At 37.9% G+C, this 16,496-nt stretch overlaps 1 protein-coding gene across 1 annotated transcript in view; it reads right to left on the bottom strand.

Annotated features, from left to right (window-relative positions):
- Nucleotides 1–16,496, bottom strand: part of LOC116586074 — a 107,508-nt gene that overhangs the window by 78,346 nt on the left and 12,666 nt on the right. Inside the window, exons 4-5 of the mRNA XM_032335605.1 lie at nucleotides 7,725–7,892; nucleotides 911–1,012 (exon numbers count right to left, since the gene is read on the bottom strand). Of these exons, the coding sequence (XP_032191496.1) occupies nucleotides 911–1,012; nucleotides 7,725–7,892 (270 nt within the window). The remainder of the gene's footprint in view (nucleotides 1–910; nucleotides 1,013–7,724; nucleotides 7,893–16,496) is intronic.

The following is a 16,496-nucleotide window of genomic DNA, read 5'->3' as shown; positions in this document are numbered from 1 at the left end:
GGGTGATAATGGCACCAGAGAAGGAATTATGGCACCAGGCCAAGGCAGGAAGGGTTGTCAGGGAGGTGGTACTCCTCCCTTCCTTCTGCCCCATACTGCCCCAGCCTTTAGCCCTAAGGTTCTCAGAGTCTTCCAACAAGCATTTTGGAGCATCTCCTCTGTTGCCTGAAGACACTGCACAAAGTACTGAGGATAAAATGATGTATAAAATAGTTCCTGACCTTGGTGAATTCATAGTGTAGATGGGGACCATAATGTAATTCAGAGATCCCCCAGTGGACCTGGGCCTCCCTCTGTGATAAGCTCATTAGGCCTTTCCTAATGCAACATGCTGGCTGTAGATATCTTTATCTTTTAGTCCATCCAATCTTAGTCTTCTAGCTCTAATTTTTTCATAGCATTGATCTCAGATTATTCACCTGGTATACAGATCAGGGAGCAAAGGATCTAACTTTGTTTAGGTGTTTGTGAATTTCTAATTTGCTTGTTAGGAAAGAAGGGAATCCGAGAAGCTGTAAGAGAAATAATTTAGGGAGAATGGAACTCCTCCCAGAAAGGATTAGAGACAAATAGATTGGCAACTGTTGCCTCTGTAAAACCATTCTTCTCTCCAGAGCGTCAGCCCTGTTTCCACAGCTACAGGTAGGGCTCTTCTCTGTAGGGAGACCAAGGCCCTGTTGCGACCAGGGGACCATGTTCCACAGGGGAAAGCATAGTCCTTTAGAAAGTATTTGACTATGATGTGGGCACTTTCAATCACCATGAGTTTTTGATAGACCGAGATTTAGAAATTGCTTCTATTGCATGTGTATGTTTTATGGGACTGTATCAAAGGCTACTTATTATCTCGTGTGAAGTTGGATTGAGTTGTTCTGGTCTGAATGAAAGCTGCTATAGTGAGACAACTTACTAGCGTCCACTTCAGTTACCACGATTGGTTTGGAGAATTGAATTCGGAATCCCCAGGGATAATCACCAGTTCCTTTGAACAGTCTCACCGTTCGCTCGCGAACTAAAGAGGAAGCAAAGAGGGCATTCTTTTGAGTTACTCTTTAGATACCACAAATATGATTGTAAAAGTAGCTAGTATTTATTGCTAGTTTATGACATGCCAGACCTAATAAAAATGTTTTAACCACTCACTAGTATTATCTAATTTAATCTTTATGACAGCCTGTTACTCTTTTTGTAGAGAGGAAGAAACTGAGGCACAGAGAGGGTTTTTTGTTTTGTTTTGTTTTTAAGAGAGAGAGAGTGTGTGTGTGTGGTGGGGGGGCTCCATGGGGTGGGGAGAATCTTAAGCATCTGCCCAGTGCAGATGTGGAGCTTGATCTCATGACCTTGACATCATGACCTGAGCCGAAATCAAGAATTGGATCCTTAACTGACTGAGCCACCCAGGTGCCACAAGACACAGAGAGGTTAAACAGTTTGCCTGAGTCACATGGTGAGTAAGGGGCAGTGCCCACCACCCCAAGGCAGTATGATTCCCAAAAGGCAGCTGAGCCTTACAGGTCTGAGTCACTCAGATCCATAAACAATAGGACATCTGTTGCAAAGTTCTACATGGAAATAAGAAAACAGAATCCTCAGCTGTATATTTAACTCTTACAGGACCCAGGGAAGCCTGAACAACTGAGTTTCCCGGAATAAGCAGGAACTGCTGGGTGGACTTTACAGATATTTTTAACTATATGGTTGTGCTGTATTGAAGGTAGTTCCAGAGACTTCACAGTAAGAATTCATGCATTTTTACATTAGTCTAATGACCTTTAATAATGTGGTCCTGTTATTTCTCAGTCTGCTTTTCCATGTATCTTTTCCCTTTTCCTCCTGCTACTTTCACAGCATCTTTTCTGTATATACATAGGGCTCTGGGTGTGTGTGGTGTGTGTGTGTGTGTGTGTGTGTGTGTGTGTGTGTGTGTTTATTTCATCTTCTCCTCACCAATGAGTTTGGTTTATTCATAACTTCAGCTCACTTGTGGACCCTCTTGAGTTTTCTCTACCTCAACTCAAGGCCTTTTCACTTCTGTGCTCACTACCATAAGGGCTTCTTCAAATTTCTGAAAGTGAGAATCTCATCGGGTGAAAACATCTCTGCTCATAACTGTTTGGGCTGTTACTCTTTGGAGGCAACAAAAGGGCAGGATTATAAGGCAGAAAATATGTCTCCGCAGGACTGTTCTTTTTGTGGCAGGACAATTCACATAATGGGAGATGTGGATATTGTAAGCAGTTTGTCTTTTACTGTATATTGACATCTTGGTTTTTATTTAGAAAAAAAATTTATGCCTAAGTCATACTAGAATATAAAACTGAAATAAAACTCTGAAGGGCCTACGTGATCTCAAAAAGATTCATTTTTTTCAGTGCTGACAAAGTTATCCCATGAAGAATGTTAAACAAAAGTCTTCAAAATACTGAGTGTTTAGCTATATTTAAGGTCAAATTCACCAGAGAGAACCACTCACCCAATACTGGGAGAATTAATCTGTCTCCACAAATGATACTTTATTGTGGCATACTTTATTGAATGATTTTATTAATTTTTCTATGTTAATATCTAAAAATGATAAAGAATAAATCATAATAAAATATAATGATAAACTCCCTACGCGCTACACATGAATTATTGGTAATAGGCCTATTGTTAAGTCTGTAGGGGACTAACTGTAAAATAAGAATACTCCTCTAAAAAAGAAAAAAGAATACTCCTCTATTCATAAGGACAGGGCAAATTCACACCTTAAAACTATAATTTAATAGTATCCCCTTTTATTAAAAAATAAGAGTACATTAGAATTTATGGGTAACATAAATTCTGCTGCTCTCCAACCCTTCTTTGATATTTTGGTATTTCCCTTCTCACATCTCAGAGGGTTTGAGATCTTCCTCCAGATTAGAGATCAAGGACATTTCCTCCTTTCAGGGTTGCATCGTCTTTAGATCCATATTCAAAGGCTATTATGGAATGCCTAATGTAGGCAAATTATAGATAGAATTAGAAGCAATTAAGAGGCCAAAGGAAGGGCACCTGGGTGGCTCAGTGGGTTAAGCCTCTGCCTTTGGCTCAGGTCATGATCTCAGGGTCCTGAGATCAAGCCCTGCATCGGGCTCTCTGCTCAGCAGGGAGCCTGCTTCCCCTCTCTCTCTGCCTGCCTCTCTGCCTACTTGTGATCTCTCTCTCTGTCAAATAAATAAACAAAATCTTAAAAAAAAAAAAAAGAGGCCAAAGGAACTCTTATGAATTTAAAAGGATTGACTTAACAATTACATTTTGAGTGGGAAAAGATCTTACTCCAGGTTTCTACTTGATGAGAAACTTATTCCTTGCCATCTGATAGATGATCTGGGTGGGTGAGTCCCTGATCTTTGGAGATACTATTATTATTAATTTACATTACAGTTTAAAGATTTCTGATTACAAAGTTTGTAAGAAGATGTGCCGTTATTTTATTAAATTTTCTCTCAGGTATTCTGAAGTAAATGAGTAGGGTTTTTTTAAATGAAATTTCCTATAAGAAGTTACAAATATAGTAAAAAAAATTAGGCAATATGTCCGAATGTGTTTGGATGTGACCTTCTGCTTGGTCGTCCAGTGAACAAAAATATCTGCTAAAAACAAGGAAATAAGTGTCTCTGTCTTTAGTGATCCATTATAGCCTAATAGTGGAAGTTATTCATTCATGAACATTTACTGAATATCGACCAGGTGTCCAGGTGTTTTCCTTTGGGTTACGACTGTAGTGGTAAAGATGGACAAGAGACTTCTTCTCATGAACTTTTCATGCTGGACACTGGCTGCCAAAATTGGCATGCGTTTAAAGAGAGGAAGGATAAAATCTCTTCATATGCATTAATGAAGGAATGTTTAACTTTCCAAAATGTCTGAAGAAAATACAGTTTTTCTGTTGTTGAGAACAGTATTAGGAAAACATGCCGAAGTTCCTGGGAAGGCACTAGTGTAACCCAGCCCTAAAACTCTGTCCTCTGCTCTATTCCATGCTCTTGGGAAGATTTCCATCATTTCTTTAATTTCCTTTTGGCAGTCATTTTATATCACTGTTTTGATTGCCATTTACTGGATCTCAGAATAATTTAAGGGACAGAAATAAGAAATTCAAGGACACAGAAATGGATATTTTCACAATCTGTAACAGGCTGGTAGCCAATCAGGGCAGAAAGAAAATCAGAAATCCTATTTCTGACCTCTGTAGAAATCATTTCTAACATCCCCACTTGTCAAAACGTTTTGCTCCCTCTAGGTTACCCTCTTGATACCGTCTTCTGCTTTTGACAGATTGATTACCCAACAGATATTTGTTTAATGGAATATTTTTATTGTGTTGACTCAAATCAAATCATGTTTGTTGTTTTGTTTTTGTATTACATGAGACTGTGAAGATAGCTACTGCTTTCAAGGCTTCGGTGATGGTGCCTTTTTTTTTCCTTCAATCAGGCAAATTGAATGTCAACAATGTATGCAAAAGTATAAACAATTCAATGAAGTCTTTAAATGGTGAACTCAACTGTAGCATTCTCCTGTGGGAGACGAGACAATCAAAATGTTTTGCAATATGTTCCCCTCCCATTCTCAAGACAATTTTCTCATATTTTAAGATTTGCAGGCCTGGTTTCCCCTGCCACTGTCTGGTGGATAATCTATGAGTGCCACACAGCTGCTGAAAAGCCACAAATGAATGTCATTGTCTTTTCAGAGACTCTGTGCGTACATCTTCAAGTAATTTATCCCCTCAAATAACACACTTCCTTGGAATCATCTTCTTAGATGTAAAAGTGCAAATGAAGGTAAATATTTCCATAAACATAACACCACTCATATATTAAAAATACCTTAAATTTTTTTTTTGCTCCCTCAATATGCTTTTTTTTTTTTTTTTTTTTTTTTAATTTGAGAGAGAGTGTGTGTGTGCACTCAAGTGAGCACAAGTGTGGGGGGAGGAACAGGGGAGAGAGAGAATCTTAGCCCCTGAGTCGGGGCTAGATCCTAGAACCCTGAGATCATGGTCTGAACCAAAGTCAGACATTATAAGCTTAACCAATCAAGCCACTAAGGCACCCCTCAATATAATTTGATAGTGATGCAAACCTTTACCTAGTTCTCTAACTTCTAGAAGAGCTCTTTTAGGGGATATAGATCGATTTATTTTTTAAATCATTCTTACAAAATACAGGCTGGTAGATATAAATTAGTATTGCAGTACCTTAAGATGACATTAGGTTAATTAAGGTATTTTTTAGTTAAAAACTATTCATTTGCCTTCAGCTCACCTCTCCTCTTAATCTTCGCCTTCTTCTGCTGATATCTCAATGTCATGTAGTTAAGAACATAAGCATCTGCTAACACTTCAAGTAAGAAAGATCAACTGCTGCATTCTCGAACTAAGTTTCAGTCCAATAAATGGTATTATGAAACTCACTGGCAGCATTTAAACATTTTGTTTTTCTTAGGTGTGATATGTATATCACACATAAGATTTTCTTTGGCAAAACTGAACAAAAACACGTGTATGTGGATATGTATATGCACATATATATGAGAGTATATATGTATGTGTATGTCTGCAACTTTTGGGCAAAATTGAAGAAGTTTTCATTTTTTTAACTAAAGCAAATAATAGTGAATCAACCAAACACTTTATTTTTTGATGACCATAAGCAGTTGTTGAAATAGTGATGATTGTACTTTCTCACAGATATCATGTATTAGTACTAGCCAAAACACTGTGAGGGAATAATTGTATTTACTCATCGCATGTTTTCATACCTGCCTGCTATAAACAAAGAGGCAATAAATATTCATAAATCTAGTGAGTATCTTAAGTAACAGCAATTGTTTAGAATTCATAGAAAATATGTATGAATATATACAAATGTATGTGAATATATATTTAATATTTATCCAAAATTCTCATAAGAATTCAGAAAAACAGGGGTGAGGGGCACCTGGGTGGCTCAGTGGGTTAAAGCCTCTGCCTTTGGCTCAGGTCATGATCCCAGGGTCCTGGGATCGAGCCCCGCATCGGGCTCTCTGCTCAGCAGGAGGCCTGCTTCTCTTCCTCTCTCTCTCTGCCTACTTGTGATCTCTGTCTGTCAAATTAAAAAAAAAATAAAATCTTAAAAAAAAAAAAAGAAAAACAGGGGTGAGAGATAGCAATGTCTCTTGACCATCTTCAAGGTCAAGATGGATAGAAATAGCCAATAATAATGATCAAAAATAGAATTTCATTTCATTTTTTATAACACTGTAAGATCGGCAGAGAGGTAATAACAATAAATGACTTTTCTAAAGTCAGATAGCTGGTAGATTTCTGAATATTACTGAAATCCAGGACTTCTTATTTATTCATTCAACAATTATGTATTGGCTTCCTATGATGAGGTATGCATTGTCCTGGGTGGTTGGAATACATCAGAGAACAGATAGACAGAAATCCTAACCTCCCAAATTTTGCTTTCAGCCTGGTGTCCTTTCCCTCTACTATTCTATTACACAAATAAAAGTTAAATATTAAAATCTTTTAAAAAGTTTATTTCTAGATTCTTATCATCTATTTTAATTCTCAAAAATTCCGTTCTGAATTATTTGAATTTTAAGACTTAGAGTCTTATACTTACTAGTCAATGAATGGTTAAGCTTATCATGATATGAATATAAATAAATATTCTAAATGTACAAAATATAAAACTTGTATTTTATGCATGTGTGTAGGAACTGATTTAGATTTACAACTTTGCCTGTACTGAACATGAGAAGTACATCTTTGTAAAATCTCTCAGTTCTCACTGTGTGTCTTTAACAACTTTCACTAGTGCCTGGACCATAGTAGGCATGATATTTGTTAAATGCATTATTGTGTAGTTAATTTACAATATTATTTTCAACCTGAATCTTTGCTTGCTCGAGTTAAATTTTTAACTCTTCATCAAGGTCATTTATTTATACCAATAAGGCACAAATTTATAAAAGCTCCACATCTTAAATTTTATAGCAAAGATTGCATGAAATAATAATTTCATATATTAAAACTTGTAATTCAGGTATGAGATTTTGTAATCATTAAGCTGTTATTGCATTAAGGAAATATACATACTGTCAGTAAACTAAAAATTTCATAACAATTATGGAATCATTAGAATATTAATAAAGTCTGCAAAAGCATTTATATCATTAAATGAAGATATACTGACTAAATAATCACATTTTAAATGTGAAAAACAGGCTATAAAATCTTATGTATCAGACTGTATACATGATAATATAAAATGCATATTTCATGTATATTTAAAAACAAAACTAGACCTATGTATAATACATAATAATTAAAAAATCCAGAAACAATAAAATGGTTATATTTTGGTGTTGGAACAGTACATATTACTTATTCATACTCTCCAGTACATTTTTTAAAAATAGTATTTTTACCCCTAGAATGGAAAATATTTGACCCCTCCTACGTTAATCTTTATTTCAACTTTGGAATGACAATTCTATGTTTGAATGAGCTCTTAAAACAGTTTTTAATAGTTTCAGATTCTTTCCAAATAGTAAGAAATACACTATATATGTACACTCCAAACTCCAAAATCTCCAAACATTCCACCCTGTGTGTGCATTTTGCCAACCTCAGAAACTAGCCTGGAGCTTGGCTACAAGTTCTCTAAGGTGTTTCTTTTGTACTATAACTGTAGAGTCCTTACCAGCTACTGGACGGGGTTTTTTGCTAAGACATCTGGGACTGTCCTCCGGATTCCCGTCATCCCCTCGGAAAACCCATGCTGCTGAATGGAAATTCTCTGTGTAGAATCCTTTCTCTTCAAGATCAACTCGAAAGCCAAGATCCACAGAGCAGCCATCTTCTGAAGTGACTGAGGAGCAGAAAAGGGGTAAAGTGAATTATGCTCTGGCAAGAAAGGAGAACCTCACGTGCTAATGGGCAAAGTAGGAAAGCAGCAGAATGTGTGCAGGGGTGAAGTGTTCACTCAAGGCACAACATCATCCTTGATAACAAGGAGCTAAGTTTGTTAGTTCCCTTGGGAAAAACTTTGCTAATCCTAAAATAACATAAATAAAACAGACATTGCTTGAGGACCTACATGATGGAAGTCAGTACCTTGCAGATGGCACTGTGAATCTTTTTGTTGAGGAAAATATGGAGAAAATAATTGTTCTTAGACTTACATAGTAATACTTAGGGTCAAGAGGAAGCCATGTAAGACTGCAAATGAGAATCTTTTTCAAAACTCCAAGCACAAGGGAAGAAACCCTATTACTTTCTGTGGTTCAAAGAAGGCACTGCAGAAACATCCCTAAGAAATTCCTGTGATCCTCCATGTAGAATAAGGCATATCGGGAGGTGGTAAAGTTTCAGTCAGTAGGTTCATTCATAGCAGTTATAGGTTTCAATGTATGTGGAAGTCTCCTGGCTAGTGTGAAAGGCTGTGCTTGCGAAGCCCATAGCATCGCTTTTCTGTATTTGCTTCCAAGGGTTTCTTCGTTGCCCTGTTTCGGTAACTCATACCTGAATAAAGTCATGCCCCACATCTTTCAGTCTTTCAAGAATGCAGAATTAAGAAGCAGCATTTCAGAACTAAAATATAATTTCAAGAAAAGCCTAAATCCATGACTTGCATTTCTCACCTATCATGAGGAGGGGTGTGGTTTGAGGTCACACTATGCTTTGTCAACAATAGCAGAACAATTCTCTTTCAATCTCTCCTCATAGACTGTATACAGTTCTCCCTAGATCTTCCCTTCAAAGAAAGAGCTAAAGTCTCTTCCTTCTTCTCACATGTCTAGCATTGACCAGCTGACTTCCACTGAAGGTCTCTTTTCTTCTCACTGATTGACTCTGGAGAGCCCTCCTGAATGGTTCCAGTCCTTGGCCCTACATTTTCACATCTGCTTTCTCAGTACCAAAGACTGTAAATGTTACTTATTGTCCTGACACACAGACAAATGCAACAATAGTTTCTAGCTCATGTATTTGTTTCAGTTGCGTAGAAATGGTCATAGGTGGTATGATGACGAAGCGTGCATCAGCCTGGTCTCTTGCAGACGGTCAAGAACAAACTCCAATATCTTCACAAAAATTTATTATTGAAGTATAATTGACATACCATGTTATGTCAGTTGAACCCCAATATCTTCAATGCTTATTCTTGTAGTTCTTATTTTGTACAGCAAATGAGATTTCATGAATCATCTGATAACTAATCCACAGTTTAAGTGGTTTCAGGTGCATTCATTCATTGTTCTCTCCTTTATTGAATTGAATTAACCCAAGAGAATTGTTCTTCTGTCATAAGGAAGGTGCAAGTTAAGCACAATGGGGGTGAAACAATAAGATAGGGGAGTCATGAGGCAGTAAGAGAGTTCAGAGGACAGAGAGAACAATTCTGGATGCAGGGAAGGAGAGGATTAAAGGAAGAAGAACTTGAGGAGTGGGCAAAATCTCTGCAGAAAGATGGGGTTGTGGATTGCTAAGTAAACATGACATAGACAAGTAGACTGAGGGTGAGGAAGTAGATACTGAGAAGATAGACCATGTTGGTTGAATAAGTACACTGTTAGTGCAGAAAAATAACGGAGTGTGACATTTGAGTTTAGATGGTAGGAAAAGTAAACTAAAGAAATTATAACAATTTGTTGACCCATCTTTCTGAGGTTTAGGCCTAATTCAAAGTTGCTTTCTACATTGTACTTACTACAGTTGCAGAAGCCCTGAAGGATTTTAAAGTATGAAAGCACCTTTCCTTATTTGATTTATATCTTATATTGTTGGCCTTAAGTATTCAGTTACATTTTAATATTTATGAATATAAGGTACAGATTCCTGGGCCCATGGATTTATCTTTATTATTATTTTTTCCCCCAAGCAGTAGGTCGGTCTCTAAATTATAGTGATCTTTGTTTTTATCAGCATGCAAGAGACTGTTAAAACAGCTCACTTATTTACAAACAGATTTGATTATGTGGATGAGCGGTTTTCTGTTCATTCAGTTACCAAGACAGAGCTAATCAACATACCCTTACATAAACTGAAACATAAAATTTGTGATAAAATCCAATGAAGCAGCAAGCCACACACCTGCTGCAGCTTTGAACTTCCAGATTTCTCAACAACTGCCCCTGTGGAACTTTAAGCCAAGTAAAAAACAAATCCGAATGTACCTTTGTCACTAAAAATTTGTCTCCAAAATTTGCCTTGTGGCGATGAGCCTTTTAATAAATGAAACTTTAAAACAGAATGAGCCCTTAACATTGCCTGGTATTACTGAAATTGGATTTGAGCTTCTTTGTTCTTGAAAAACTAGAACACTTCTTTTCTTTTTTTCACTTGAGAATCAAAAAATAAAATGCTCAACTCAGTTCCAGATGGCTTTAGACATCCTCATATCTCTTACATTCCTCTGTATTATTTGCACATAATAATGTGGTATCACAAGAAGGGAGACCCAGTTTGGAGTTTCCCAGAGATGAATCGGGTTCAGATCTGAATGGTCCGACCAGAGGTGGTAGACTGGGTTCAAGAGCATAGGCTATGTGGGCTTGAAAACCAGCTCCGCCGCTAATTTATACCCGAGGGACTGGACACGTCACTTATCCTCCCCATGACTCAGACTGCTCATTTGGTAAAGTGAAGATGAAAATATAGTTCTTAATTTATGATGGTGTTAGCATAATTCATAAGCAAATGTTTTGTAAAGGCTGACATAATAAGCACAATGTAATTGTGAACTCTAATTTTTATTTATTTTTTATAGTATTTTGCTCTTTTTTAAAAAAAGATTTTATTTATTTATTTGACAGACAAAGATCACAAGTAGGCAGAGAGGCAGGTAGAGAGAGAGGAAGGGAAGCAGGCTCCCTGCTGAGCAGAGAGCCTGATGTGGGGCTCGATGTGGGGCTCGATCCCAGGACCCCAAGATCATGACCTGAGCCGAAGGCAGTGGCTTTTACCCACTGAGCCACCCAGGCGCCCCAAACTCTTATTTTTAGAAAGCAGAGTTCCTTGGCCTGCTTGCCTCTCTCTCTCTCTCTCTCTCTCTCTATCCCCTCCTTTCTTATTTCCATGGAAACTAAGGTTTTGAAAATACATTTATGCAATAATTTTTGTAGCTGAACGAAATAAAGGAAATGCTATCAAGTATCCTCACACAATTAGACCCAAATTCTTGCCACATCTGTTTGTGATACAGGAGCCGTTTGAGATGATAAAAATCAGAGCTCCATTTTGCAAGCCCTTTCTGACTTTAGTTTACAGCCTTCAAGTTATTTACCTGGTGTGCCTTAGTCAGCATTCCCCACAGCCTAGATGCATTGATCAACTGTGTCCACATACATAAATATGTCATTCCTAATGTCTTTTCCAGTTATTATGTAGGAAGTCAGAGATGAGTGAGATTAACAGACTGAGAAACACCAGCTGTAATGATGCTCGATAAAGCTGTCAGGTTTTAAGTCATGGATTAGTAGCATATCCTGACTCTATAAATGAGATAGAATTTAAGCCACACATTAAACAATGGTAGCTCCAGCACCTCAGAGTGAACTGCAGCCTCTCTTGAAACGCTTCTGAAGAAACACAACATGAGTGTCTGTGGCTTGGATTAAACTGAGAAATAAAATGGCAGACAGTTCAATTCCCTCGTGTCTTAGGTCATACCGATTGTTCAAGTTTTCCTTCCGAACAGAATTCGCCTCAAAGAAAACAGTCATTGTTTTAAATTAAAATGACTGTGCTCTTTTGGCCTGAATGTGAATGTGTGTAAGTGACACAGCTGACTCCTGTGTTGTTTCGTGAGGGCCCTGGTAAATGATTAAGTGGCTCTTCAAAAGGAAAAACGAGAAAACAACCACCCTGATTTGTAATGTTTGCCAGTCTCCACTGCACAAATACTTCCAGCCTGACCAATTTCTAGCTACCAACCTGACCTCACTGCATTGCAGTGTTAGGACAAAGTGTGCTCGGGGAGCTACTGTGAACCACCCAGAGCAGGTTCCAGCACACCCACGGCAGTGTCTTTCTCTCAAGAAACGCACACCAGATGTGAATGTCTAGCAGCAACTATGTCTAGAGGACAAATGTCTAGATTTGTCTAGATTTGTCCATCAAATACTGGATGAAACAGGCTTGGACTGAAAGGATACAGGAAGCTCAAAGACACAATGAACTAGAACAAAGGGGTCCTTCTACAGGAGAAGAAACAGAAGACCAGAGAAAACGATCCCTTTTGCTATGACACATAGACATCATCTGTGGTTAATCAAGCAAAGCTTCCATTCAATCTAATTTTTTTTTTAGATCAATCATAAATTGTTCCAGGTAATAGTGGAAACTACTGCTATAAGTAATAGATTTTTATTACTGCATGTAACATTTTGTTTCTGGTTTTCTTGTTTATGGCCAGATTGTTCTTTCTTCTGACTCTTGCTTCTTAGCTCTTAAGATGGGTAGATTTGGATTACGTTAGTGTTAGTGGATTGTCGAGGACCTTGGTAATTTTGGTTACATGGGTTTAGAGGTCTGAGCGGCAGTTGAATTTTCTATGGTATAAAAGACAAGAATTTCAAGGGTCCAAAAGGAGAAAACAGAACTCAATCAACACGCGGATTATAAAAGGGAAGTGGGGTTATAAAAGGGCTTCCTCAGGTGAATACAGGGCAGTTGGAGGCCTTTAAGGTAGAGCGGCATCTTAGAAAGGTTTTCAACAACAGCAGGACCTCAGTCTCCTCATTCCTTCAAGGTTCCTGCTGATCTTTCCTTCTGGCCAAAGTCCACAAAAAACCAGGGGGCAAATTAGCCCCTTGATATAGTCCATAGAGGAGAGACACCTAGGGCTGAGTACAAGGTAGAGAAGAGTAGAAAAGGAAGAGAGGTGGGCAAATGGAGGCTATTTGTAGATGTGGGTTCAGGCTAGAGCAGTAGCAAAAACCCAGTCTCCCAGTTTGATGAGAATGCTAGAAAACATACATGCAGTTAGGTCCTAATTCTTGCAGGTATTTTATTGAAAGTGTGATGAATCGAATTACACATATGTAGAAGCAAGAGTTGCAGCTGAATTTTTTCTGCATAATAAAACAGCATTTCAAAGTTCAGAGGAAATCAGCAAAAAGATGGAAGGGAAGGGTGTGTGTGTGTGTGTGTGTGTGTGTGTGTGTAGCACAGCATGTGTTTTAAGACCTATAGATGTGTTTGAAAGCAAGAAGGGAATCAGTACACAAGTAACTGAGAAATACCTGAAGTCCAGGATCAGCCTATAAGCCGTGAAGTGAAATCATAGCAGAGAATACATGTAAGAAAAATTGTTTCCTGTTGAAATCTATTTGACATAGAATATTATGTAAATTGAAGGTGTACCACGTGTTAACTTGGTACATTTATACAGCATAATATGATTGCCATTGTAGCAATAATTAGCACCTGTGCTACATTTCATAATTATTCTTTTCAGTGGTTTTGAATAATGAAGCTCTAGTCTTTTAGCAAGTTTGATGATAATACAATGCTGTTGTCTGTACATTTTATCTTTAAGACATAGTTACTACTCATTGCAAGTTAGTACCTTCAAACAACATCTGTCTTTTCCCCTACTCCCCAACCCTTGGTAATTACCATTTTACTCTCTGTTTTTATGAGTTTGGCTTTTTTGATTCCACATATAAGTTATACAGTACTTGTCTTTCTCTGACTTCTCTGTAAGAAAGTTTTGATGCAGAATGACAGGAACACCACCAAGAGTGAGGGAGCTAAAGATGCCCCAGGGTGCAAACAGTGGGGTAATCAGTTGGGCAACCACAGGAGAAACAGCAGGTAGTTTGACGTTCGTACATCACTCACTTTGAACTACACTGTGGGTCAGGAAACAGCAGTGATTGTACCTGTCTTTAGCCATGAACAATGAGTGTGTGAAAAAGTCAAGGACTGAGAACAGAGGACATCCAGATGGGATATGGGATATCTTGTGCAGGAGTGTCATTTATTGCAACCTGAAGCAGGAAACTATGAGAAGAGAAAGGAAATTAGTATCTGAAGAAATTGTCTCTGAGAATTTATGAGAGTGGAAGAATGTTATGAGTCATCAGAATGTAATGGCCTGTGGGATGACAAACATGAAAACATATTTGAAATACACACAGTGAAATACATGCTAGAAAATTTTTAGAATACCAAGGTTAAAGCAAAAACTCTAAGAGCTAATAATAACAAAAGCTGGATTAATTGCAAAAGTTTTGAGAAGGAGATTGGATTTAGATTCTCATCAGCACCAGCAGCCTCAGGAAGACAGCTTGTTCCAGAACCTGGAATTCTGTCCTGAACTATGCCAAATTGCCATTAAGAATTAAATGACAAATATATCTTCAGATATATCAGGACTCAATTTATCTCCCAAATAATCTCTCTCAAAAAATTATTAGATGATTATATTAAGATGAAAAAAGAAATTCTCTTGGAAGTAATTGGTGCATCAAGCAATGATATGGAAAACTAAATATTATTAAGTATCGATTATTAAAATATTTCTTAACAATTTGAACAAAATTCTGCAATATATCAGTATAGAAACTGATGAGGGGAAGGGGGACTAGAAGTGGAAGAAAAGGAACATTACAACAAAATGTGAAGCAGTGGGAGTATTTTATTGGAAGTCTAATATAACAAAGGTATTCTCCAGGGAGGTGTTTCAAGAGTCCATGAACAGAAGAGGGATAATAAAACAACCCTACAGAGTAGTATATGTGAAACTAAAAATTTAAGATTACAGATCCAGAGTCCGTGTTGCCAAATAGGAAGATGCAACTGGAGGAATTAGACATTGATCAAGGGATAAGAATGAAACACGATCAGGATAAGACAAAATGGACCACTTAAATTGTCTTCTTCACTGTTTACATGAATGCAAGAACACTGTGCTGGGATAATACAGTACAGTGTTTTATTATTTCAGTATCACTATGATTTTGCCCACATGTTTATAGCTACATTCCATTCCTAATCTGTGCCAGCTCTGTAACTCACTATGGATGAATTTTCCTGCTGCCTTCAGGAACTGCACTTGTGTCATTCTACCTGCTTGTCTGTAGGAATAGTCTAGAATAGTCACTACTGTCTCTGTCATAAAGACCTCATTCTTTGCAACACAGCTCTTGGGATCCTGGACCCGACTGTAACATGTGTGTGCCCGGGCGTGCACAGCACACACCAACAAGCAATTCTCTGGACACCTCGCTGAAAATTCCAACCCTCTAAGCTCTGTGGTTAGCTTTCTGTGGTCATCAGCCCCAACTAGGTTACCTAGGGCCTTCCGAAGTTACCTTAATTGCTCTCCTCGGGGAATTCTTTTTTTTTTTTTTAATTTTTTATTTTTTATAAACATATATTTTTATCCCCAGGGATACAGGTCTGTGAATCGCCAGGTTTACACACTTCACAGCACTCACCAAAGCACATACCCTCCCCAATGTCCATAACCCCACCCCCCTTCTCCCAACCCCCCTCCCCCCAGCAACCCTCAGTTTGTTTTGTGAGATTAAGAGTCACTTATGGTTTGTCTCCTTCCCAATCCCATCTTGTTTCATTTATTCTTCTCCTACCCAAAATCTGTAAAGAACTTAGCAAACTCAACACCCAAAGAACAAATAATCCAATCAAGAAATGGGCAGAGGACATGAACAGACATTTCTGCAAAGAAGACATCCAGATGGCCAACAGACACATGAAAAAGTGCTCCATATCACTCAGCATCAGGGAAATACAAATGAAAACCACAATGAGATATCACCTCACACCAGTCAGAATGGCTAAAATAAACAAGTCAGGAAATGACAGATGCTGGCGAGGATGCAGAGAAAGGGGAACCCTCCTACACTCTTGGTGGGAATGCAAGCTGGTGCAACCACTCTGGAAAACAGCATGGAGTTTCCTCAAAATGTTGAACATAGAACTACCCTATGACCCAGCAATTGCACTACTGGGTATTTACTCTAAAGATACAAAGGTAGTGATCCAAAGGGGCACGTGCACCCAAATGTTTATAGCAGCAATATCTACAATAGCCAAACTATGGAAAGAACCTAGATGTCCATCAACAGATGAATGGATAAAGAAGAGGTGGTATATATACACAATGGAATACTATTCAGCCATCAAAAGAAATGAATTCTAGCCATTTGCGAAGACATGGATGGAACTAGAGGGTATCATGCTTTGCGAAATAAGTCAATCGGAGAAAGACAACGATCATATGATCTCCCTGATATGAGGAAGTGGTGATCCTCGGAGAATTCTAATAAAGGTTTTAGGAGCTGTGAGGCAGCAACCAGTGGACCAAGATCCACTTTATATGAGGATGAATTTGAATTACCGAATTCAAAAAATATATTTTATATTTCTTATAAATCACAATATTGCATCAACTCTTTCATTTTTTCTTTTCTTTCTTCCTCCTTTCCTCTCTTGTCTCTTTCTT

The sequence above is a fragment of the Mustela erminea genome, chromosome 3, assembly GCF_009829155.1.
Source record: "Mustela erminea isolate mMusErm1 chromosome 3, mMusErm1.Pri, whole genome shotgun sequence".
NCBI classification, from domain to species: Eukaryota; Metazoa; Chordata; class Mammalia; order Carnivora; family Mustelidae; genus Mustela; species Mustela erminea.
The sequence above is the reverse complement of the archived record's forward strand: the minus strand, read 5'-3'. Positions and strand labels throughout refer to the sequence as shown.